Source organism: Heterodontus francisci, chromosome 22 (assembly GCF_036365525.1).
Source record: "Heterodontus francisci isolate sHetFra1 chromosome 22, sHetFra1.hap1, whole genome shotgun sequence".
NCBI lineage: Eukaryota > Metazoa > Chordata > Chondrichthyes > Heterodontiformes > Heterodontidae > Heterodontus > Heterodontus francisci.
The window spans coordinates 58,116,826-58,143,695 of record NC_090392.1 but is presented as its reverse complement, the minus strand read 5'-3'; the positions used below and the strand labels follow the sequence as shown (position 1 = coordinate 58,143,695).

At 42.4% G+C, this 26,870-nt stretch overlaps 1 protein-coding gene across 6 annotated transcripts in view; it reads right to left on the bottom strand.

The window, feature by feature from the left end:
* The window catches only part of LOC137381380 (sialic acid-binding Ig-like lectin 13), a 213,867-nt gene that overhangs the window by 116,761 nt on the left and 70,236 nt on the right, over positions 1–26,870 (bottom strand). Inside the window, exon 10 of one of the 6 annotated variants that reach the window (XR_010977165.1) lies at positions 5,555–5,643. The exons of 4 other annotated variants lie outside the window; for them this stretch is intronic. Coding sequence is in view for 1 of the 2 variants with exons in the window: in XM_068053880.1 (XP_067909981.1) it covers positions 26,609–26,746 (138 nt within the window). In the remaining variant the exon portion in view is untranslated. Of the gene's footprint in view, positions 1–5,554; positions 5,644–24,274; positions 26,747–26,870 lie in introns of those variants that run through there. One more of the 6 variants, XM_068053880.1, reaches the window with a different exon arrangement.

The following is a 26,870-nucleotide window of genomic DNA, read 5'->3' as shown; positions in this document are numbered from 1 at the left end:
TTGGATGCTCTGTTATCAACTCGCATTCCTAGCAATTGCCAGGGCACAAAAATGCAAAATTGAGCTAAAGGGTGCAGGAAAATGTCTAACTAACCAGGCATCCTATGAGCTGCCCTGCTGTAGCACCTTCCAGCTCAATCAATTGTAAAATAGCACTGGAGGCCTGTTACAGGATGTCCTTAGAGTTAAATTGGCATTGGTTGACAACGTCATGGCATAATTGTTATGAGAATGTACCACAAACAAGTAATGCGAAGACATTACAATCAGCTTTTAAAAAATGTGCTCTATAAGCATACCCGTTTAATTTAGCGGTTGTTGCTACCCGAGGCGACAGATTTCCACTGTGCCATGCGCACACAAATTTGTAAAGAAAAGACCAAATTTGGTCATTATATTTTATCAAACAGTTGCAATTACTGTTGAGCAATACACTTTCCATTGCTGTTTTATGAAATGATTGTGAAAATTACAGGCACGAAAATGAAATATAATTAGGTAAGCACTAATACATTGGAAATGGTTGTGCAGTGGTTACAGTACTGGGCTAGCAACCTGGATGGTTGGTTATGAAATTGAATCCAATAAAACCAGTACTTTATGAACTAGAAAAATGAGCATGAAAACTGCTAGATCGTCACTGAAAACCCATATGGGTTTTACCCAGTCTGAACTACACATGACACGACATGACTGACTCTTAATGCTCTCTGAAGTGGCTCAGCAACTATTCAATTTCCATGGTAACTGGTGATGGGCAACAAATGCAACCTTGTAAGTGTCCTCCATAACATAAGCAAAAAATGTATAAATTTATCTCTGAACGTTAAGAATATAAACATATTATGCTCTACATGACAGAAATTTGCATATCTGTGAACAGTGGCTGACCAGCCATTGTGCATATTTGAGGGACCTTCCTGTTGGTCAGACTTTTTGATTTCTTCCCATTACATTGGACACTGCCTGCTTTCTGACTGGATTGTACAGCGGGAAACAGCGAGAGTGGAGCCGGAGCACAAAGAGACCGGGAGAGAGAGCAAGAGTTCAGTCAGAGAGTGGGAAACAGCAAGAGTGGAGCTGGAGCACAAAGAGACTGGGAGAGAGAGCGAGAGTTCAGTCAGAGAGTGGGAAACAGCGAAAGTGGAGGCGGAGCACAAAGAGACTGGGAGAGAGAGCGAGAGTTCAGTCAGAGAGCGGGAAACAGTAAGAGTGGAGCTGGAGCACAAAGAGACTGGGAGAGAGAGTGAGAGTTCACTCAGACAGTGGGAAACAAGGAGAGTGGAGCATAAAGAGACCGGGAGAGAGAGCAAGAGTTCACTCAGACAACGGGAATCAGTGAGAGCGGAGCCGGGGCACAAAGAGACTGGGAGAGAGAGCGAGAGTTCACTCAGACAGTGGGAAACAGCGAGAGTGGAGCGGAGCATAACGAGACCGGGAGAGAGAGCGAGAGTTCATTCAGACAGCGGGAAACAGTGAGAGCGGAGCTGGAGGATAAAGGGACCGGGAGAGAGAGAGAGAGTTCATTCAGACAGCGTCGGAGGTTTGAAAAATAGTCAACAGTGACAAACAAAGAACAAAGAACAGTACAGCACAGGAACAGGCCATTCGGCCCTCCAAGCCTGCGCCGATCTTGATGCCTGCCTAAACTAAAACCTTCTGCACTTCCGGGGACCGTATCCCTCTATCCCCATCCTATTCATGTATTTGTCAAGATGCCTCTTAAACGTCGCTATCATACCTGCTTCCACCACCTCCCCCGGCAGCAAGTTCCAGGCACTCACCACCCTCTGTGTAAAGAACTTGCTTCGCACATCCCCTCTAAACTTTGCCCCTCTTACCTTAAACCTATGTCCCCTAGTAACTGACTCTTCCACCCTGGGAAAAAGCTTCTGACTATCCACTCTGTCCATGCAGCTCATAACTTTGTAAACCTCTATCATGTCACCCCTCCACCTCCGTCGTTCCAGTGAAAACAATCCGAGTTTATCCAACCTCTCCTCATAGCTAATGTCCTCCAGACCAGGCAACATCCTGGTAAACCTCTTCTGTACCCTTTCCAAAGCCTCCACGTCCTTCTGGTAGTGTGGCGACCAGAATTGCACGCAATATTCTAAGTGTGGCCTAACTAAAGTTCTGTACAGCTGCAATATGACTTGCCAATTTTTATACTCTGTGCCCCAACCGATGAAGGCAAGCATGCCGTATGCCTTCTTGACTACCTTATCCACCTGCGTTGCCACTTTCAGTGACCTGTGGACCTGTACGCCCAGATCTCTCTGCCTGTCAATACTCCTAAGGGTTCTGCCATTTACTGTATACTTCTCACCTGTATTAGACCTTCCAAAATGCATTACCTCACATTTGTCCAGATTAAACTCCATCTGCCATTTCTCTGCCCAAGTCTCCAACCTATCTATATCCTGCTGGATCCTCTGACAATCCTCATCACTATCCGCAACTCCACCAACCTTTGTGTCGTCCGCAAACTTACTAATCAGACCAGCTACATTTTCCTCCAAATCATTTATATATACTACAAACAGCAAAGGTCCCAGCGCTGATCCCTGCGGAACACCACTAGTCACATCCCTCCATTCAGAAAAGCACCCTTCCACTGCTACCCTCTATCTTCTATGACTGAGCCAGTTCTGTCTGAGCCAGTGACTGATCCATCTTGCCAGCTCACCTCTGATCCCATGTGACTTCACCTTTTGTACCAGTCTGCCATCAGGCTTGTCAAAGGCTTTACTGAAGTCCATATAGATAACATCCACTGCCCTTCCTTCATCAATCATCTTTGTCACTTCTTCAAAAAACTCAATCAAATTAGTGAGACACGACCTCCCCTTCACAAAACCATGCTGCCTCTCGCTAATAAGTTTGTTTGTTTCCAAATGGGAGCAAATCCTGTCCTGAAGAATCCTCTCCAATAATTTCCCTCCCACTGACATAAGGCTCACTGGCCTATAATTTCCTGGCTTATCCTTGCTACCCTTCTTAAACAAAGGAACAACATTGGCTATTCTTCAGTCCTCTGGGACCTCACCTGTAGCCAATGAGGATGCAAAGATTTCTGTCAAGGCCCCAGCAATTTCTTCCCTTGCCTCCCTCAGTATTCTGGGGTAGATCCCATCAGGCCCTGGGGACTTATCTACCTTAATGCTTTGCAAGACACCCAACACCTCCTCCTTTTTGATAATGAGATGACTGAGACTATCTACACTCCCTTCCCTAGGCTCATCATCCCCAAGTCCTTCTCTTTGGTGAATACTGATGCAAAGTACTCATTTAGTACCTCGCCCATTTCCTCTGGCTCCACACTTAGATTCCCATCTCTGTCCTTGAGTGGGCCAACCCTTTCCCTAGTTACCCTCTTGCTCTTTATATACGTATAAAAAGCCTTGGGATTTTCCTTAATCCTGTTTGCCAATGACTTTTTATGACCTCTTTTAGCCCTCCGAACTCCTTGCTAAAGTTCCTTCCTACTGTCTTTATATTCCTCAAGGGATTCGTCTGTTCCTAGCCCTCCAGCCCTTACTAATGCTTCCTTTTTCTTTTTGACTCGGCTCACAATATCACAGGAAAGATGCAAGGTGATTGGTTGGTGAGTAACTGCTGTTGAGGAATAATTCTAAATAACTGGGTTCGTAACTGAAGTAAAGAGAACGGTCTACAGTTCTTTTTTAATATAGTAGGTAGTGTTTTGTTTGGGGGGGGAATTCAAGGTTCCTGGTGTAAATAAACTAATTTTTGGGTAATTTAATGGAGTAAAAATAGAGTTAAAAAAAACAAAGAGTGACATCACAGGAAAACCGTAAGTTCATTTGTTGGTAAGTAACTGCTAATTTGAATTACCTATTCTAAGTTGATTTCAGATTAAAGGTGAATAGGAGAAATATTTTACAGATTAAAAACTCAAGACCAGTCAGAAATTTATTAAAAAAAACAAAATCGAATTAAATAAAATAGAGATGCAGAGCCAGGCGATGTGTTGTACCTGCATGATGTGGGAGCTGGTGGACCCCATTGTTGTTCTTGGTGAACACATCTGTAGCAAGTGTTGGCTGCTCGAGGAACTCCGGCTCAGAGTTGATGAACTGGAGTCTGAGCTTCGGACACTGCGATACATCAGGAAGGGGGAGAGTTACCTGGACTCTGTGTTTCAGGAGGCAGTCACACCCCTTAGATTAACTACCTTGAATTTGGCCAATGGTCAGGGACAGAAGGGTGTGACTATGAATGAGGCAGGTAGAGGGATCCAGAAGGTAGTGCTGCAGGAGCCTCAGCCATTGTCCTTGTCCAACAGGTTCGAGATTCTTGCTGTCTGTATGGACGAGAGCAGGGACTATAGGGAGGATGAGCAAACTGATCACAGCACCGTGGTACAGGGAGCCATTCAAGTGGGGGGAGAAAAGAGAAATGTCGTCAGAATTGCGGATAGTATAGTTAGGGCCATAGGCACTGTTCTCTGTGGCCAGGATCAAGAGTCCCGAAGACTCTGTTGCCTACCTGGTGCCAGGATTTGGGATATCTCTTCTGGGCTGCAGAGGAACTTGGAGTGGGAGGGGAAAGATCCAGTTGTCGTGGTCCACGTAGGTACCAACGATATAGGTAGAACGAGGATAGAGGTTCTGCTGAGGAAATATGAGCTGCTAGGGGCTAAATTAATAAGCAGAACCAAAAAGGTAATAATCTCCAGATTACTACCTGAGCCACGAGCAAATTGGCAAAGAGTCAATAAGATTAAAGAGGTAAATGCGTGGCTCAAAGATTGGTGTGGGAGAAATGGGTTCGAATTCATGGGACATTGGCACCAGTACTGGGGAAGGAGGGAGCTGTTCCGATGGGACGGGCTCCACCTGAATCATGCTGGGGCCAGAGTCCTGGCGAATCGCATACCTAGGGCTGTAGATAGGGCTTTAAACTAAATAGTGGGGGGTGGGGGGGGGAGGGTTCAGTTGCATGGAAAAACAGGAAGTTAAAGGAGAAGGTAGGAGTGCAGGTTAGTGGTGAGGTTGATATTAAACTGCAAGTAGTATACTGGTTAAACCAGAAGAGAGAAATAATAAACAGGCGAATAAAGCAGCAGTGCTGAGGGACAGGTTAGGGGGTATAGCCCAAATAAGAGTTCTATATACAAATGCACGGAGTGTAAGGAATAAACTAGATGAGCTGCAGGCGCAAATTCAAATGGAAGATTATGATGTGGTGGCCTTTGCGGAGACGTGGCTGCAGGATGGTCGGGACTGGGAACTAAATATACTTGGTTACAAAGTTTACAGGAGGGACAGGGAAAATGGCAGAGGGGGTGGAGTAGCCTTACTGATTAGAAATAATATCACCTCATTAGTGAGGGAGGATATAATGACAGGAAAGCATCCAGTGGAGACCTTATGGGTGGAGTTGAGGAACAGAAAAGGATCTAAAACCGTAATAGGTGTTGTGTACAGACCCCCTGGTAGCAGTTCTGAGGCGTTAGATTGTATAAATGCACAAATTAGGCAAGTGTGTAACAAAGGCAGAGTAGTATTAATGAGGGATTTTAACTTACACATAGATTGGGAGAGGCAGACGAGCACCTGTCAGAAAGGTAGTGAATTTCTGGAATGTGTCCGGGATAGTTTCCTACAGCAATATGACCTAGATGTAACAAGGGGACAGGCAATATTAGATTTAGTTATGAGTAATGAGCCAAATTTAATTAGTAGCCTAACTGTGCGTGAACATTTATCAAATAGTGATCACAATATGATCGAATTCAAGGTAGTGTTTGAAAGTGAAAAGCATGAACCAGCTACTAGAATTTTGCCAGTTCTGAAGAAGGGTCACTGACTTGAAACGTTAACTCTGCTTCTTTCTCCACAGATGCTGCCAGACCTGCTGAGTATTTCCAGCATTTCTTGTTTTTATTATACTAGAATTTTAGACTTGGGTAAGGCTTACTTTACTGGGATGAGACAGAGGCTGGCCACGGTAAACTGGGAAGATCTGTTAATGGGTCAAACGACTGAAGAACAGTGGAGAATATTTAAAGAAACATTTAACGAAATACAGAGCGAGTATATACCCCTGAGAGGAAAAAGCTCCACTTCACAGAAAAAACAGCCATGGACAACTAAAGAGATTAGGGATAGCATAAAACAAAAAGAAAGGGATTACAAAGATGCAAAACACAGCACAGATCCAGCCGAATGGGATCGATACAAAGACCAGCAAACGGTCACAAAGCAGCTTATAAGAGCTACGAAAAGAGATTATGAAAGGAAACTTGCACGGGACATCAAAATCAATAAGAAGAAATTTTATAGTTACATAAAGGGAAAGCGGGTGGTCAAGAGCAATGTAGACCCACTAAAAGCTGAAAATGGAGATATTGTCATTGATAATGGGGAAATGGCAGACATGTTGAACAATTACTTTGCCTCAGTATTTACAGTTGAAAAGGAGGATAATTTGCCGGAAGTCCCAAAAAAATTAATAGCCAATAGGGGACAGGGACTTAATACAATTAACGTAAGTAAAACATCAGTAACAAGGAAATTAATGGAACTAAAGAGTGAGAAATCCCCAGGACCTGACGGTTTCTATCCGAGGGTTTAGTTTAGTTTAGAGATACAGCACTGAAACAGGCCCTTTGGCCCATCGAGTCTGTGCCAACCATCAACCACCCATTTATCCTCATCCTACACTAATCCCATATTGCTACCACATCCCCACCTGTCCCTATATTTCCCTACCACCTACCTATACTAAGGACAATTTATAATGGCCAATTTACCTACCAACCTGCAAGTCTTTTGGCTGTGGGAGGAAACCAGAGCACCAGGTGAAAACCCACACAGACACAGGGAGAACTTGCAAACTCCACACAGGCAGTACCCAGAATTGAACCCGGGTCGCTGGAGCTGTGAGGCTGCGGTGCTAACCACTGCGCCACTGCGCTGCCCCAACACTTCGGGTGTTACACGAAGTAGGGGAGCACATTGTAGATGGCCTAACTATAGTCTTTCAGAATTCCCTAGATTCAGGAGTGGTCCCTCTGGATTGGAAAGTTGCACTTGTCACTCCACTTTTTAAGAAGGGTGAAAGGGGGAACCAAGGAAATTACAGACCGGTTAGCCTGACATCTGTGGTGGGCAAGTTGCTGGAGTCTATAATCAAGGATAGGGTGACTGAACACCTAGAAAAATTTCAGTTAATCAGGGGACAGCCAGCATGGATTCATAACCGGAAGTTCATGCCTGACAAATCTCTTTGAATTTTATGAAGAGGTGACTAAGGTAGGAGACAGGGGAATGTCTATGGATGTTATTTATATGGACTTCCAGAAGGCATTTGATAAAGTCCCACATGAGAGACTGTTAACTAAGGTAGAAGCCCATGGAGTTGAGGGGCAAATTATTGATATGGTTAGGAAGTTGGTTGAGTGGTAGGCGACAGAGAGTGGGGATAATGGGTAAGTACTCTGATTGGCAGGACGTGGCTAGTGGTGTCCCGCAGGGATCTGTGTTGGGGCCTCAATTATTCACATTATTCATTAACAACTTGGATGATAGCATAGTAAGTCATATATCCAAATTTTCTGATGATACAAAGTTAGGCGACATTGTAGACAGTCTAGATGATGGCATAAAATTGCAAGGAGATATTGACAGACTAGGTGAGTGGGCAAAACTGTGGCAGATGGATTTCAATGCAGGCAAGTGTGAGATTATCCATTTTGGACCAAAATAGGATAGAGCAGGGTACTTTCTAAATGAGAAGAAGTTAAGTACAGTGGATCTCCAAAGAGACTTGGGGGTGGGGTGGGGGGGGGTGGGGGGGTGCGGGCAGTGGCGGTTCAGGTGCACAGATCTTTAAAATGCCACAAGCAAGTGCAGAAAATAATCAAAAAGGCTAATGGAATGCTAGCCTTTATATCTCGAGGATTGGAGTATAAAGACACAGAGGTTATGCTGCAGCTGTACAAAACCCTGGTTAGACCCCACTTGGAGTACTGTGAGCAGTTCTGGGCACCACACCTTAGGAAGGATATACTGGCCTTGGAGGGAGTGCAATGTAGGCTTACAAGAATGATACCTGGACTACAGGGGTTAAGTTATGAGGAGAGATTACACAAATTAGGCCTGTTTTCGCTAGAATTTAGAAGGTTAAGGGGTGATCTGATTGAAGTCTTCAGGATATTAACAGGAAAAGACAGGCTAGATAAAGATAAACTATTTCCACTGGTTGGAGATTCTAAAACTAGGGGAATAGTCTAAAAATTAGGACCAGACCGTTCAGGAGAGATGTTAGGAAGCACTTCTTCATGCAAAAAGTGGTAGAACTCTCTCCCACAAACAGCAGTTGAAGCTAGAATAGTTGTTAATTTTAAATCTGAGATAGATTTTTGTTAAGCAAAAATATTAAGGGATATGGGCCAAAGGCAGATATATGGAGTTAGGCCGCGGATCAGCCATGATCTCATTGAATGGCAGGACAGGCTTGAGGGGTTGAATGGCCTACTCCTGTTCCTATCTTCCTATGTTCCGATGTACATTTATAGCCATTGGCAGCTGTAGGTAACACTGTTCACAACAGTGATTTCCATAAACTCAATGGTGCCACCCATAGACATTTCAATGTTTTTGCACCTGGTTGTTACATGCCCATGGACATTTTACTGTGTGGAGAAAAGTTTGTCTATATTTCACAAAGCATTTCACTAAGAAAGATGCTCTAAACCAAACATTTAATTTTGCTGTTAAGGAAAAGAGTTTTTATTGATCTGTTAGTTACTTAATGGCAGGGTTGGATATGAAGAATAAACTGAAGAATTTAGGGGATTGGAGTGAAGCAGATTAAAGTTATATAAGCAGGTCCAGTAGAGGGGATTAATAACATCAGGTGCTGATTACCTTTCTCTTACAGAATACAGGAATTCTCAGAGGCACAGAACAAACAATAATACTTAGAACCCCAGGGGATTCAGGAGAATAGGAAATTTAAGGAGCACGAAAAGGCATTTTGCTGAACATGCTTCTCCCTTCTTGGTTATTGCCTCATAGTCAAAAGGTCATAGGTGAAATCAAACCTATTAGGATGTCAGACTTGGCTCAGTGGTAGCACACTTCCAGCTGCATCAGAAGGATTCAAGCCCACTGCAGAGACTTGAACGCATTATCTAGGCTGACAATTCAGTGCAGTACTTCCTCAATATGAAGATGCTGTCCTTCAGAAGAGACATTAAGGAAGATGGTTGTGGTTGTTAGACGTTAATCATTTTAACCCCATGAGGTTGCTGCAGGAGTTCCTCAGGGCAGTAACCTAGGTCTAACATTCTTCAGTTGAGTATTGCTGAAAACAGAGAAACTTTGTCAAAGCTTTCCGTATTGCACTCATTAGGACAACTTGCAAGAATACCAATGTAAGGGAAGCAACAAATATATACTGTATGAGAAGAAAGTGCTGATTGGTTGGCAAGTAGACTCTGATTGGTAGAGGCATTGCCATGGAGAATGCACCAGTTTATAGTGACTGACAGTTCACTGCCAAGCTTTTTTTGCTTGACTCTGATTGGTCAAGGCATTGCCCTGAAGAATGAGCCAGCAAATGGCTGTCACTTATTTTGTTCAGCTGAAACAGGCATAATGTGTGTACATGTTCTTTCTGTCTGCAAAGAACAGGGCCCTGTGTATTAATATATGTAGCTTCCAGTATGCACAAATGCGCCACACTGCGAGCCCGACTGACAATTTTAAATTAGTTGTCAGTGTAGTCCTTAGCACATTGAGGATTATTTAGCAAATGTTGTCCAATTGCGGAATCACATCTAATGTTGGACGCTATGTTTTGAGTTTTGCAAGCACAGGCTGGTTGAGTACGGCCTGTACCTTACCCATTGCGGACACTGGAAGGGACATGTTGTTTGATCCGATCCGCCAGTCTTCGGGACATACAGCCTATATACCTACCATCACACTGGCTTTGAAATTCATATAATTCATGTAAAAGAACATGTACACACATTGTTCCTGTTTCAGCTGAACAAAGTAAATGACAGCCATTCACTAGTTCGTTCCTCAGGGCAATGCCTTGACCAATCAAAGTCAAGCTCCCTGATTTAAATTTCAAACAAAGCTTGGCAGTTAACTGTCAGTCACCATAAACTGGTGCATTCTTCACAGCAATGCCTCTACCAATCAGAGTCCACTTGCCAACCAATCAACACTCTCTTCCATTACATTATAAATTTATTGCTTTCCATTGGTATTCTTGCGAATTATCCTGATGAGTACAAGACGAAAAGCTTCAACAAAATGTCTGTTTTCAGCAATACTCAAGTGCTGTACTACCAAATGACTTCAGTTGCTTCATCAATGGCCTTCCCTCCATAAAAAGGTCAAAAGTGGGGCTGTTTGCTTATGATTGCACAGTGTTCACATCCATTCTCAATTCCTCAGATAATGCAGTTGGTGTCTTCATGTAGAAAGGCCTGGATAGCATTCAGGCTTGAGCTGATATGTAGCAAGTGACATTCATGCCACACAAATGCCAGTCTCCAACAAAGGGAATCTAACCACCTTCCCTTGACATTCAATGGCATTACCATCATCAAATCCACACCATTGGCAACCTGGAGATCACCACTGGCTGGAAATGCAACAGGACCAGCCACATAAGTACTATAGCTACAACAGTTGGTCAGAGGTCGAGTATTCTGCACTCAATAACTCACCTTCTGACTCCCCAAAATTTCTTCACAACCTACAATTCAGGAATGTGATGGAATAATCTTCACTTGCCTGGATGTGTGCAGCTGCAACACACTCAAGAAGCTCGACACCACCCAGGACAAAGCAGCCCACTTAATCAGCACTTCATCAACCACCAAGAGGTGCACCATGATTGCAGTATGGACCATTTACAGGATGCACTGCAGCAACTCGCCAAGGCTTTTTCAACAGTATCTCCCAGGCCAACAACCTCTATCACCTAGGAGGACAAGGGCAGCAGATGCATGGAAACACCATCATCTCCTATTTCCCTTCCAAATCACACACCATCCTGAGATGGAAATATATCATTATACCTGCATGGACACTGGGTCAAAATCCTGGAACTCCCTAACAACACTGTGGGAGTATCTTCATCACATGAACTGCAGTGATACAAATAAAAGGCTCACTGCCAATGTTCCCTCTAAGTTGTGCGGCTGCACAGCAACCCGGATGTTCCCACAAAGGCTGAGCAGAGACCTTTCCCTTTAAGTTATCATGCGTATGTGGCCACTCAAAAAAATTGAAAGGGCCACAGAATACACAACTTCTGACCAGCTCTTGTAGCTATAGTACTAATGCAGTTGCATTTCCAGTGAATGGGGATCTCCAGGATGCTAATAGTGTGGATTCGATGAACAGGCCGCACACAATAAAAAGAATTAGAGTGAACCTTCTCAAGGCAATTAAAGATGGGCAATATATTCTGGCCTTGCTAACCATGAACAAAAAACAAGGTCCCACCTGTCATATCCAGTGGATATAAAAGATCCCAAACACAATTTGAAGAAGTGTAGGGAAGTTTCACAGGTGTCTTAAACAACAGTCATCCCTCAAGCAACAGTAATAAAACTGTTCCATTGGTCATTGATGTCATTGCGGGTTTGTGGGACTTGCTGTGTTTAAATTGACTGCTGTATTTTCTTACTTTACAACAGTGACGACACTTCTCAAGTACTTTATTGCTTAAAGTTTTTTGGGATATCTTTTGGTCATAAAATGTCCTATGTCAAAGAAAGTTTTTTTAAAATTTCTACCCTTTAAGATATATTTTTAGATTCCTTGTTATTTTGTTATCAGGCCTTGTTATTTCTACTTGTAGTTTCCGTACATATTTCAAAGGCCATGAGGTTAACTCTGGTTATTGAACACGGTTGACCATAAAGAGGTGTTAATATTCTTGAGGTTAGCCAGGCATCCAGCATTATTACCTAAACACTTCTGATCTAACAAATTTTGTGATGAGCCTCAATTTTGATACATAAAGCCTGAACAGCAAAATTTTTCACTTTTGATGTTAATTGTTATTTTTTCAATTTCATAAACCTACACTAATAGGAAATATTTTAATAAATCTCCTGAGTTAAGGGTTCACAATATATTATGTTCCACCTTATGAACAGCTTACATTCCAGGTGCTCAGTATCTTGGGTTGTGCACATTGTGCCTGACTACTAGAATCCTTGGTTCAGTTTACTTAAGGAATCACTGGTTGAAAACTTTTCTATTAGTTATTGATAGGCAATAGGATACAACTGTGAGCACAGGATCAGTGTAGGGAGCTCACTTTAGTAATGGTTAGAGACAGAAATTTCCATAAATTATAATCAATATCTAAAGCATTATAGTAAAGACTTTGAATTTACAATGACATTAGCTCGCTCCATTCAATCAATGATAGGCACAGGGTTTGAGATAGAGAGGAGCGAAGGCAAGTCACCACAGAATTTATGTAGCCAGTCTCAACAACATTCCTGAAAGGAAGTGAAACACCACTTACACATTCAGGAAGGGGATCAGGGATGCATCTATGAATTCTCATTTTTAAAAGGATACGCGTGTGCTCATTTTATGACAATGTGGACAGTTATTTTCTCATTGTGGAACCCCCAACTCCACACCTGAGACGGCAGTTGGGGTCTTAGCTTAATATCCCATCTGAAAGACAACACAACCTCAGTTGGAGTGTCAGCCTAGAGTTATGCACTCAGATCTTGGGTTGACCAGGTGTACCCTAGGATGCTATGGGAAGCAAGGGAGGAGATTGCTGGGGCCCTGGCAGAGATTTTTGTATCATTGTTAGCCATGGGTGAGGCACTGGAAGACTGGAGGATAGCTAATGTTGTGCCTTTATTTAAGAAAGGCAGCAGGGATAAGCCAGGGAACTACAGGCCGGTGAGCCTTACATCAGTTGTGGGAAAGTTATTGGAAGGGATTCTGAGAGACAGGATTTATATGCATTTGAAAAGGCATGGTCTTATTTGAGATAATCAGCATGGTTTTGTGCGTGGGAAATCATGTCTCACGAATTTGATTGAGTTTTTCGAGGAGGTGACCAAGAGGATTGACGAGGGCAGGGCGATGGACGTTGTCTACATGGACTTTAGCAAGGCCATTGACAAGGTCCCGCATGGTAGGCTGGTCCAGAAGGTTAGAACACATGGGATCCAGGGTGAGCTAGCAAATTGGATACAAAATTGGCTTGGTGATAGAAGGCAGAGGGTGGTAGTGGAGGGTTGTTTTTCAGATTGGAGGCCGGTGACCAGTGGTGTGCCGCAGGGATCGATGCTGGGCCCTCTGTTGTTTGTCATATATATTAATGACTTGGATATGAATGTAGGGGGCATGATTAGTAAGTTTGCAGATGACACCAAAATTGGTAGTGTAGTGGACAGTGAAGAAGGTTGTCTAAGGTTACAACAGGATATAGGTCAACTGGGAAAGTGGGCAAGGGATTGGCAAATGCAATTTAATGCAAACAAGTGCGAAGTGATGCATTTTGGGAAGTTAAGCCAGGGCAGGACATATACAGTGAATGGCAGGGCCCTGGGGAGTGTTGTTGAACAGAGAGACCTTGGTGTGCAAGTACATAGTTCCCTGAAAGTGGCAACACAGGTAGACAGGGTGGTGAAGAAGGCGTATGGCATGCTTGCCTTCATCGGCCGAGGCATTGAGTACAAGAGTTGGGACGTCATGTTACAGTTGTACATAACATTGGTTAGGCCGCATTTGGAGTACTGTGTACAGTTCTGGTCGCCGCACTACAGGAAAGATGTGATTCAGCTAGAGAGGGTGCAGAAAAGATTCACAAGGATGTTGCCTGGTTTGGAGGGCTTGAGCTATAAAGAGAGATTGGATAGGCTGGGTCTGTTTTCCATGGAGCGAAGGAGGCTGAGAGGGGACATGATAGAGTGATATAAAATTATGAGAGGCATAGATAGGGTAGATAGTCAGAGTCTGTTTCCCATGGTAGGGGTGACTAAAACTAGAGGGCATAGATTTAAGGTGAGAGGGAAGAGGTTTAAAGGGGATCAAAGGGGTAAATTTTTCACACAAAGAATAGTGGGTATCTGGAATGAGCTGCCTGAGGAGGTGGTGGAGGCAGGAACAGTAGCAAAATTTAAGAGGCATCTGGACAGGTACTTGAATGAGCAAGGCATAGAGGGATATGGAATTAATGCAGCCAGGTGAGATTAGTATAGATAGGCATTATGGTTGGCATGGACATGGTGGGCCGAAGGACCTGTTTCTATGCTGTACGACTCTATGGCCGGAATTTTACGCTGGGCGGACAGGAGCCGGACTCCGACGTAAATGTCGGTGCCGATCCCGCTCCCGCCCAGCCTGGGGATCCGTTCCGTATTTTACGGATCCCCAGGCTTCCATTGGCCCGAGGCGGGACTTCCACCCACTTGAGGGAGGAGGTCCCGTCTCAGTGAGCTGCCGGCCAATCAGCGGGCCGGCAGCTCTTAGTCTCAGCAGCGCCATCAGGAGCGGTAGCCACTGCTGGGACTTCAGCCCAGCTGACTGAGGAGGACGCAATGGAACCGGGACAGAAGGTAAGTTTGGGCAGCCTCACCGGGGAATCGGCCGTGCCCTGGTGAGGTTAGGGTGGTCGTTTGGGGGGAGGGGGGTGTCTTGATTCCCGGGGTTGGGTTGGGAGGCAGGGGTGGCCCTCAATCGGGCACCCTGTGCCTGATTGCCAACACCCCCCCCACCCGGGCTGCGGAAAGGCTGACAGCTATAGCTGGGTGGCCTTTCACGTCCCCGGCACACCGGCTTGCCACGGGTAAAATACCCGTGGAGGCGGGCAAGGGCCCTTAAGTGGCCGTTAAGTGGCCACATAAGGGTCTTGATTGGCCTTGGGCAGGCGGGCCGCTTCTCGCCACCCCCCCCCCCCCACCCCCCCGCCGGACCTCCGTAAACTTGGTCGGAGGCGGAATCGGGGTGGTTAGGCCTCCCCGGAGCCTGCCGCTCAATTTTACGCCGCCCTCACGCCACCATCCGACCCTCTGGGGCGGCGTAAAATTCCGGCCTATGACTCTATAATGACTCTATCTCTGGTGTGGCACTTGAACCCACAACCTTCTGAATCATAGGTAAAATTGCTACACTAAGCCATAGCTTAAACCTCACTGCAAACTATTATACATGACTATTTGATAATTGTTACAGGCACATAATGGACAAAGATTCAGTTATATATAATATACAACTTATAATCACTATTTCCTTCAGAGGCTGAGCCATTGAAGATAACTGTAATTATTTTGTCGCTACAAGTAGTATTACATGCTGTGGGATTATAAATCTTAACTCTCATGTCATAGTATTGGGCCTTATTTTTGCTTTGTAATAAGCTGTGCACGCAGATCAATTCCTAGGGAACACCGAGACTTCTGTGCAAAAACTGGCAGGGACTGATTGGTAACGTATTAAGCAAATAAGTGTGTGCCTGAAGGCAATTTTAAATTGCTCCAGCTGGCAGAGATGAGGTTGTAGTGGAGTTAAAATCAATGTGGCGAAGTTAAAAGAAAGAACTTACTTTTATATTTATAACCTCAGGACTTCCCAAAGCGCTTTACAGCCAATGATGTACTTTTGAAGTAAAGCCATTGTTGTAGGAAACATGGCAGCCATTTCATGCACAGCAAAGCTTCCAGAAACAGTAAGGTGAGAATGACTCGATAATTTGTTTTTATAATGTTGTTGGTTGATGGATAACCAGGCCAGGACATCAGGGAGAATTCCCCTGCTCTGCCTCATGCCACAGGATCTTTTATGTCCACCTTAAAAATACAGTTGGGGCCTTGGTTTTATTATCTCACCTGAAAGATGACAGAAGTACCAGCCTAAATTTTGTGCTCAAGTCTCTGGAATGGAACTTGAACCCTCCAAAAAAAAAATGACTGAAGTACAGAGGAGTTCGGCAAGCCTAAAGTGATTTTTGATTTGGAACAGGCTAAGCAGTGACTTAAGGGGCCATTTGAACCTCATTGGCACATCGGGAAACTGACAGGATTGGGTGCAATGCTGATTTTACACCCATGAAATTCTACTGTCCATTGAAGCCAGTGGAGAGTACTATTGGGGAGGGTTGTAAAACCAGCATGCCACCACATCCTGTGGGCATCTCACTCAGTGAATTAGCTTAACATTACCCCGCCACCCATATCACCACCCCTGCCAATCACCACTGCTTCAACACTGAACTCAAATATTTTTTCCAAGTATAGTCAAGAACTGAAGGGGGGTTGTTTTTATCAACAATATTGAAGAAACTGGGCAGCAGGTTCATTTGGGACATAGTGGGTGGTCGTCACTACCCTTTTTAGAGTAGCCCCAGGCCCAGTCAGGGTCCCATGCTCAGGGTTACAGGCTACGCCCAACGGTGGAGCCAACGAATGTTCAGTGGTGATAGCGGAAGTTCTGGAATCTGAAGGGGCAGCGGCTGCTTACAGGAGGTTCATCCTTCAGGAAGAGGACTTGTGTTTCCTTTAAAGCACACATGAGAAATGCAACTGGAAACCATCTCATGTATTTTTCCCTAGTCGTATTGCTCAATTCCCTTGGAAGTTAAAACATAGGAGGCTCTTATGAACAACTGAAGAGTAAAGCACAGGACCGTGAGGTGTGGAGAAATGAGCAGAGAAATTTCCCTTGAGCAGATCACTGCTACTATTCAAGAGAGTCATCCAAACTAACAAATCCCCTTAGACTGACCCAAGCCACAGGCAGGAGAGAAAAGTGAGGTCAAATAAGTTCAACTCCCATAGATTGCGCATGTGCACTGATTGAGGACAAGACTGATGTCCTTCCTGAGATGAGATTATCAGTATCTGACCTCACACCTCTAACATGAACCTTGTGTGTCAGAACTGATCAGAAATTCTGATACTCACTTTTAACAAATGAGGTTCCCTTTAGGAGTGCAAAGTCACAAAGCTACCCCCGAATGAACCAATGTAGGATGCTAATCACTTAACCTTTTTCATTATTAAAGCAAAACCTTCCACAGTTAGGGTTTTTACTGGGTGTCAGTTCTCTCCCCCTTCCTGACGGCACTAACTCTCGCTAGGGTACTGTTCCTGTCAGCTTCCCAGTATTTCAGCCAATTGGACCCTCTTCAGTGATCAGTCTAGAATGATGTCATCAAGTTCTTCAGGGGGAAGCGGTGGTGTAGTGGTACTGTCATTGGACTAGTAATCCAGAGCCCAGGCTAATACTCTGGACATTTGAATCCAATCAATAAATATGGAATTAAAAGCTAGTCTAATAATGACCATGAAACCATTGTTGATTGTTGTGAAAACCCATCTGGTTCACTAATGATCTTTAGGAAAGGAAATCTGCTGTCCTTACTTGGTCTGGTGTACATGTGACTCCAGACCCACAAGTAGTGTGGGTGACTCTTAAATGTCCTCCTCTGAAATTGCCTAGCAAGCCACTCGGTTCAAGGGCAATTAGGGATAGGCAATAAATGCTGGCTAGCCAGCGACGCCCACATCCCACAAACGAATTAAAAAAAAATAATGGGGGCTTTATTCCTTACTGCACCCTTCCTGCCACAATGGCTGAGATCAACTCACTCAGCAGAGACCAGAAATTAGACTGTGGTCTGTAAGGCTTTGCACCACACTAAGCAAATGAACCTTCAGGGAGCTCTGCAGTATACATGGAAATCAGACAAATGACTTGATTTTGCACATGAATTGCAGAGTTATCTTAAAATGCAAATTTTCCACTCTCAGCACAGCTCAGTGAATAAGAAGTGACGCTTTTAATTCTAGCTTATTGTAGCTGGCACCTGGTCAAGGTACAATTCAATGCAGTAATATGTGCTTCGAGTGAACCACCATTTCCTGCTTCTGCACCATTATACCACGTCCTGTGTTCTGGCTAGCAGCTGCTGGTATGCTTTACCACAGTGTGCTTAGTTATAGCTGGTGCAGGAAACTGAGGGAATTGAAGTTTTTTCATCGTGCTTATTTAAATTTTAAATTGTAAAGCAGCTTCAATTGTGGTGGCCTACTTTGGTTGTATTTAAAGCCTATTGTAAAGTAAACATTCTCTAAATTGCTGATTAAGGAACATAAGAACCATTCAGTCCATTGAGTCTATTCTGTAACTCAATTAGATCATGGCTGATATGTACCTTAACTCCATTTACTGACCTTTGCTCTATGTTCCTTGATATCCTTACCTAATAAAAACCTAACAATCTCAGCCTTGAACATTTCAATTGACCCAACATCCACAGAGCTTTGGGGGAGAGAATTCCAGATGTCCACCACCCCTTGTGTGAAAGAAGTACTTACAGAATCATAGAATGATTACAGCACAGAAGGAGGCCATTCAGCCCATCGTGCCCATGTGGCTTTCTGCAAGAGCAACTCGGCTAGTCCCACTCTTCTGCCTTTTCCCCATAGACCTGCAAATTTTGTCTTTCAGATAATTATCCAATTCCCTTTTGAAAGCTATGATTGAATCTGCCTCCACCATAAGTAGTGCATTCTAGATCCTAACCACACGCTACGTAGAAAAGTTTTTCCTCATGTCACCGCTGGTTCTTTTGCTGATCACCTTAAATTGGTGTTCTCTGTTTCTCAACCCTTCCACCAATGTGAACAGCTTCTCTCAATTTACTCTATCTAGACCTCTTTTTATTTTGAAAGCTGTCAAATCTCCTCTCAACTTTCTCTTCTCTAAGGAGAGAAACCCCTGCTTCGCCAATCTGTTCATGTAACTAAGTCTCTCATCCTTTTTGAATGAAACTGTTGTTTCAACATTTAATCCTTACTCAGAGCAGAGATCGTGCACCATCAGAGAGATGAATCAAGTTCATGGAAGTTTCTTACAGCCTGTATTTATGGTGTCAACTTACTGCTTGCAGTCATAAGGAAAGGATAACATTTATGATAAGTTTTTTCACAGATTAGAGCAGTTTTAGGGGCTTGCACAGTTTAATAACAGTGTCATAAAACAGTCCCTATAAGGTTAGAAGCTCTGACAGGTTGGTTGATGCCTGTTATTTGAACAGCAACATTAGAAAATGATTTCTAAAAAGGAATCATACACAGCTTAAGTACAGATTAAGATCTAGTCAGTGGGCTGTAAATGATCTGCAACAGAAGGAAGGTATCAAATACAGCAGAACAGCAGAAGCTGAATGGTAGAGACATAAGCTGCTGTTAAACTGGATCTTAGTTTGATTCTTGGGGGAGAAATTCATTTCTGTAGCACCTAGGCAGACTTAACCTCAGGAGGTAGGCAGCGATGCCCATCCCATTATATCGAGGTAAGTCTGTGTAACACCACTTTCGCAAATGAGTTTCTCCCCCTCAGGACCAAAGGTGAAAAGTAATTCACCTCTTGGTAGATGGCAAGTGGAATTTATTTGGCACTCAGCAACATGAATGACGTATAAAATGACCTCAATCCTTTCAGGTTACCATGGTTCTGTATTTGCACCAATAATAGGAGCTTAATTTTCTTTTGAATACTGTAAAAATAGACAATGGCCTGTGGCTCTGTACATCTTGTGAATTCTTTGACATTCTGTACTAAAAATAGCTGTAATTTGAATGAAATATCCATATATATATATATATAAATGTTAAAAACAAAATTCAGGGCCCCAAGGAGTTATTTACTGCAGCTTTTTTGTTAAAATCCACAGTCAAATGACTGAGTTTTAAATACTGAAATACGGGTGATCCTCTTTTTTGAAGTCTGAAATATTTAATCTGCTTGAATCATCAAATGTTTATTTTGTACTGTATTCTTAAAATGTTAATTCGATAAAAATTATAGAAAAAGTATATATCTAATTCTCTTTTGAAAGATAGCAGTTGAATCTGCTTCCACCACTCTTTCGGGAAGTGCATCCCAAATCATGACAACTTGCCGTGAAAAAAAATTATTTTCATCTCCCCTCGAGTTTAGAGTGTCATGATTTCTGAGTATCTCCTTCCCAACCAAATACATTAGTGAAGCTTCCTTTCCACAGTAATATCAATTCCAATCATTTCACCTTCAAACCTCATTAGCAATTTTGGCCAGTAAATCGCAACCGAGAATGCATCAGAGGGAGCATGAATTAAAGTCAGGACTGACAGTCAGGATCCGGCACATTCATGATGGGTCGAATGGCCTCCTTCTGTGCTGCATTATTCTATGATTCTACATACCTGACACTATGTTGATAGAGACTCACAAACTGTGCATTCAAGCTGAGTGATGGTTGCTTCTGCCAATATTATGCATGTGGAACTAGGCTTGAATAAAATGGAACAAAGGCCACTGCTTTTACTAGTTAGCTGTGCTTTTACTTCATTCAGCAACATATGTTCTAAAGTTTTGATCTTTTATATCTCAGCTAGGAACTGACAAATTCAATAAAGGCATGACCCCCCTATTCAAGGGTGCCTCTACTAGTTACATATGCAAGTACATAATATAGTCCAAAAACCTTGCAGAAGGTAATGGTTAAACTGTGAAACCACAGTTACAGGTAGATATCTGGGAGGAAGTAACAAGCCTCAAGGAGCTAACCTGTGAAGCTACAAGACTAAAACTCAAATAAAAACAGAAAGTGCTGGAAATACTCAGCAGGCCTGGCAGCATCTGTGGAGAGAGAAGCAGAGTTAACGGGCTGATTTTAAGGAGCCCTTGAGGTTGGGATCCGTGGTGGCAGGGGGCCTGAACTAAAACCTACTCTAATGTGACAAAACTGTCGAATAACTTTCACTATTTTATACATAATATATATTAACTATACACATAAAATACATATATATCTCAAATATTTTTAAGAATGAAAATGAAATACATTAAACCAGCAGGAAAAGGCCTCTGAATATAGAAATGGGTAACATCTTTGAAAGTTCAAGTGAATTCCAAGACAGGAACTGCCAGCATGTGTTATGTTGCTTAAAATGCCAGATTTATCACATCATCATAGCATCTGCAGTGGCAATGAGCTATATTTAAATGAACCAGATGCATTGCTCAGTAGTTTGCAAGCATATAGAAAGTTTTACAGTTGAGTTATGCAGCTTACCCTCTCAGACTGCTTTCAAAGCAATTGTTGCTTTTATTTATTTTTGGCCCATGCTAGGCTTTTTAAGATAAAGATGTGATAGTATTCTTTTTCCAGTACATCACAGCCTTCTTTATTTTGGTTGCGGTATACCACTTTTCCCCCAACGTTTGCACATTTTCTCCCTCCTGTAGGCATCAACTGGCACTGGCATATAGTACTGCAGACATTGGCAGCCCACATGCCTCGACTCAGTGTGTGAATTGAGATAGTGAGCAATGGCATGTTAATTGATCAGCGGGAGAATCCCCAAAGCTGATCCATCATCTACAAGGCACAAGTCAGGAGTGTGATGGAATACTCTCCATTTGCCGGGATGGGTGCAGCTCCAACAACACTTAAGAAGCTCGACACCATCCAAGACAAAGCAGCCCGCTTGATTGGCAAACATTCACTTCCTCCACCATCAATGCACAGTGGCAGCAGTATGTACCATCTACAAGATGCACTGCAGCAATGCACCAAGGCTCCTTTGACATCACCTTCCAAACCCACAACTATCACCTAGAAGGACAAGGGCAGCAGATGCATGGCAACATCACCACCTGCAAGTTCCCCTCCAAGCCACACGCCATCCCGACTTGGAACAATATCGCCGTTCCTTCACTGTCACTGGGTCAAAAATCCTGGAACTCCCTTCCTAACAGCACTATAGGTTTACCTACCTCACATGGACTGCAGCAGTTCAAGAAGGCAGCACCCCACCACCTTCTCAAGGGCAATTAGGGATGGGCAATAAATGCTGGCCGAGCCGGCGATGCCCACATCCCATGAACGAATAAAAAAAAAGGTGGCTTAATTTTTTTTCTTTCGCTAGTCTCAGGGGCACTGATAACACTCCTGCAACAAAGATCAGGAAATTCAGCACAGACGGGGGATTGCTGCTTGGCTTTTTGTGGTCATGTCACATATGCATTTACCACTGAGCAATAAATTAAAATTGAAAGAAAATGTACATAAATATATTGAGAAATGATAGTAATATATCCTCAACAATATAGCCTCACAATATTTTAAATATCTTGCATCTACATGCATTTCCTGTCTGTGCAACGTGTCTTCCTGTTGTCATATTTTTGCCACTTTTCCATTATGAATTCTTTATCTATATTTATTTTTTTCCAATGTAAATTCATCACTCTGATTGTATAATCTGGCCGTCAGGTACCTGCAAAATGCTCTTTGAAATTTTTTTTTCATTTGACATTTTTCTCCTCAGTAACTGAAATATTTATGTTCAAAGTTAGGGCTTAAACATAATGAAAATAATTCAAAAATATGACACATTTCATCATAATATGATAAATTTTATCTGTTGCATTATCTTTTATGTCTTCAATGCCTCCTTTAAAGTTTTCACTGGAAGGCCTCAGTCTCTTGCAAAAGCCTGGGATGGGAGTTGATATTTTTGCTGAGAGCTGCCACTCTGTGAATGAAGCTTGGTTTATAAAGTCTGCTCATGTTCAGTACATCTAATTTCACAGGACTTATCAGCTCCAGTCATTCAGCAGTACAGATTAAATTTTTTCTGCTGCTTCCTCAACTTTCTGCTCAGTAGCTTTTCTTTAAATTATTTTCAAAAAGGAAGGGGACTAACTTCAAAAGCTTAAAGGAAAATTTATAATGTATTTTGTAAAGAGATTGCATCAATGTATGTTTGTGAGACAGAATATAGAGTTCTAAAGACAAACACATTGTTGCTTTTGTTTTGTGTGGTATGAACTTCAAAAAATGAATTGGAGAGAATGATCTCTGCACTGGAATAAGTAGGGCTGAATGACATTGGGCCTCAGGCGTCATGTAAATTAGACCAGCAAGGTGCAGATGGCCGCTGCACATTCCCAGACAGCTCACCAGCAAAATGGACATCATATTGGGCCGACCGCTGATAGCAGCAATGCAAAGCGATCAGTGGCATATAATAGTGATACCACATTGACTTAGCTTATGTAATGCTATGGTAGCTCAACAAGTATATTATTAAAAATCTTGTACTGGGAACACACTTCCTGTCATCAAAACTTCCTTCCTGTTGTCATGGTTTTTGGTTATCCTTTCATGCCAACACATACCAGTGCATGTTACTAGGTCAACGTTTCCTATGTAACTTTATCAGATGACCAGATTAGGTTCAGAGCACTAGACAGATTTGTGCAGTGATTTTCTGAAGTGTTCTCCCAACTTTATCACAATCTTCTAGAAATTATATTGTTTAAGTCACCATGGAAAATTTATTAGTGATCATTAAGGTTTTAAAGTAGTTCATAGACCTATATTTTCTTCCAGCAAACTTATTAACTCAGCAGGGCTATGGGGAAAGAGCATGGTAGTGGGACTACTTGGATAGCACTTTCAAAGATGGGCTGAATGACCTCCTTCTGTGCTGGATCATTCTATGATTCTAATGATTTGGCCAGAAAAGTCTTGCATCTGCAGCATTTCCTGTCATACAACCCTTGCTTCCTGTAACAACCACATATTTTCTGTTACATTCCAGTTTTCACAACCACACTTTCATACTTTCACTGTCACACTTTCCTGATTAAGTCAAATTAAAGTACAGAAAATTAATAACTAATCCTGAAGAACCAGTCAGGATAATCTATAATTATATAAAATGCAAGGCTTTCTTTATAAATAAAAGAACAAAGAAGGTAAACACAATAAAATAACTTGAAATGTTTTTTGGAGTAACTGAAGAAAGATTGAGGGAGCTAGGGCTTTTCTCATTGGAGCGAAGAAGGATGAGAGGTGACTTGATAGAGGGGTACAAGATGATGAGAGGCATAGATAGAGTGGATAGCCAGAGACATTTTCCCAGGGTGGAAAGGGCTATCACCAGGGGGCATAATTTTAAGGTGATTGGAGGAAGGTTTCGGGGAGATGTCAGAGGTAGGTTCTTTACACAGAGTGTGGTGGGTGCATGGAATGCGCTGCCAGCGGTGGTAGTAGAAGCAGATACATTAGGGACATTTAAACGACTCTTGGATAGGTACATGGATGATAGTAGAATGAAGGGTAGATAGTTAGTTTGATCTTAGAGTAGGTTAAAGGTTCGGCACAATATCGTGGGCCGAAGGGCCTGTACTGTGCTGTACTGTTCTATGTTCTTAAAATAAGGTTTTAAACAAAATTTTAAAAAAAACATTTAATATTTGACAATAGCATGATTACATTTATCTATTGAATTATCTTTTGCATTTTTAACATCTTCATCAAAGTTTTTAAGTCAAGACCTCAACCAGTCTCAAAGGCTTAGATGATAACTGGATTTTATTTTTCCAGAACAGTTGAAGGAAGTCACCAAGCACATTCTGAGCATGGATGGTATGCAAAACTTTTCAGTGGGCATTAGTACATTTCTAGCGAGTTACAGAAAAGGGGGACTCTCCCTATCCTGTAAGAATGTGTCAATTTGTTTGTTCCAAAAAACTTCAAAACAAACTTGAAGTTGGATTTTCAAAGTTTTATTTCAATTATGAACTTTTCAATTTTCACCTTACCTACAGTTAGATGAATCGCACCCATGGTTTATTTTGTTGAAATTTTACCAAGACCTTTTTTTTTCTTTCTCAGTGGAAAAGTTGGAGGATTTCAGTTTGTTTTTCTAAGTGATTTGAACCTTACTGGAAGATGAGGCTGAATTATTGGATGCCCCAACTGGAGGTTGCCCATGTCCCTCCCCTCTTCATTTTAGCTCCAACTTCAGTTAATATCTTTTCCTTCTAAGATAGAAGCAAACTATTTCTTGGGTTTAAACAGCAATTCTTTTGTATAAAATTCTCACAAACACACTGAAGTTGCCTGATAGTTCAAAAGAATCCAAATACAGTTTAGGTATCCGAGGTCCCTCACCTCCACAGTACTCCCTCATTGCTCAAAACTTTTCCCAGAGTCCTCCTGGTCCCCAAAATTCCTTTCCATATATGAATCCTCTCCCAGAACCCACTACAATGCCCACAAATCTCTAGAGCAATTTCCCAGTGTTTCATGATCCAGGGACAACAAATGTTCACAGACCCCATGACCCCGCTTTAAGTGCTCCCTAATCTCAGGACTGCCTCTAGTACACTCAGGCCCTGGCATTTCCATTTATAATGCTCTCAGATCCCAGAATACCTTTCCAACTTATCACAGGACATCCATAGCTGTTGTAAACATTGAAGATTGGATTTTGTAGGTTGGCAATCATAGGGAGGGCCACACACTCTCAAGAAACTCTCAAGAAACTTTGATAAATGTTTTCAAGTTGCGGCAAATAGTAAGCTAGTGATGTGCGATACCAGTTAAATTCAGGCTAATTTCTCCTTGAGCATTTTTTATTTTTTTCTGCATTTTTTATTTGAAATCTGCCATATTTGTATAACTTTTGACTGCTCCTGGATTTTGCAAAGTTGTAAAAGACACACAACACTTCTATTTACAAGAACCTGGTTTTAAAGTGTTGAATTGTGGGAGCATTATAGAATCCACCATGTCTTTGTAAGAACAATGGAGCAAAATACAAATGTTTGCCATTTTCCTGTACAAAATATTTTTGCATAAACATTTCCATTAAATATTCTTTGTTACATTTGCAAATTGCATTCATTTACATTTTTGTGTTAACCTGCAATTTTGTGCATTCAGGTGGGCAATGTTAATTTTTTGTTACAAACTTACAATTCCACTGTAATAGCTGTTTAGCTGTGTTAAAATTTCTCGTTAGTCAATTGATGGCTCAGTGGCATGTACACTGGGCAGTGCAATTATGAACCATGCAGAAGAAATGTTCTGGTTTTGACCCTTGGGCTGCATTGAGTTAGATAAACTCAGTTTGGATGGCAATTCTGTAGCCATTACATTTGTCTTCTTTTCCCTAGGCCATGAACAGGGCGGAAAAGTCAGCTAAGCTTCTGACTTCTCACTATTATCCAATGTCTCCTACTGTAAACTCCATGGATGATGGATGAGGACAGATTACAATTGACTCTGGTGCCTCCCACTGTTGAAAAGACAGACTTAGGCTTTTGAGAGGCTGCATTTTGGGCCCTTCACAGTGAAACATAAATTCAAAGCTTTTGCCGCACATTAGAGTCAGTTTGTTGAGGTACCCATACAGCTGCTGTTATCAATGGAACTACACATTATCATTATTCTGCATTTAGTAGGAGGAGGAAAAGAAATTGAGGTGGGGGACGGGGAGTGGAAATACTATGTTTCAGAATTTTTGATCCTTAACAGATTTCCAACACCTCAAAAAATTAACAATAAAGTCTTAGCAGAATCGCAGGAAACATTATGAACTGACACACACCTTCTGCAGCTCAATGCTAATTCTTGCTCATTCAGTCTCTGTCCTTCAGTTTGCAGATGTTTGTTTCATCCATAAAGCATTTTCACTTCGGCAAGTCACTTTGTCAAGATTGGTGAGCAGTTTGTTAGTAATACTGAATTATAGTAGAAAGCTAATCTCAGTGTTGCACAGTCAAGCAGTTCTCAAGTCTTGGCGTGAAACTCGGACTGCAGAATATTCAGAAGTATCATCAACTTGTTTGTGAGGAGATGAACCACGGATATATTTGAAGTCTTTCCTGGTATTTTTCTCTGCTGTATCTGGGACTTGCTGTAGCAAGCGTAAGGAAAAGGAAAAAAACACACTCACAATCTTTTTATGAAGCATCTGATAAACGTGGAATAAAACCATAAAGTGCTGGAAACACTCTTCAGGTCAAGCAGCATCTGTGCAG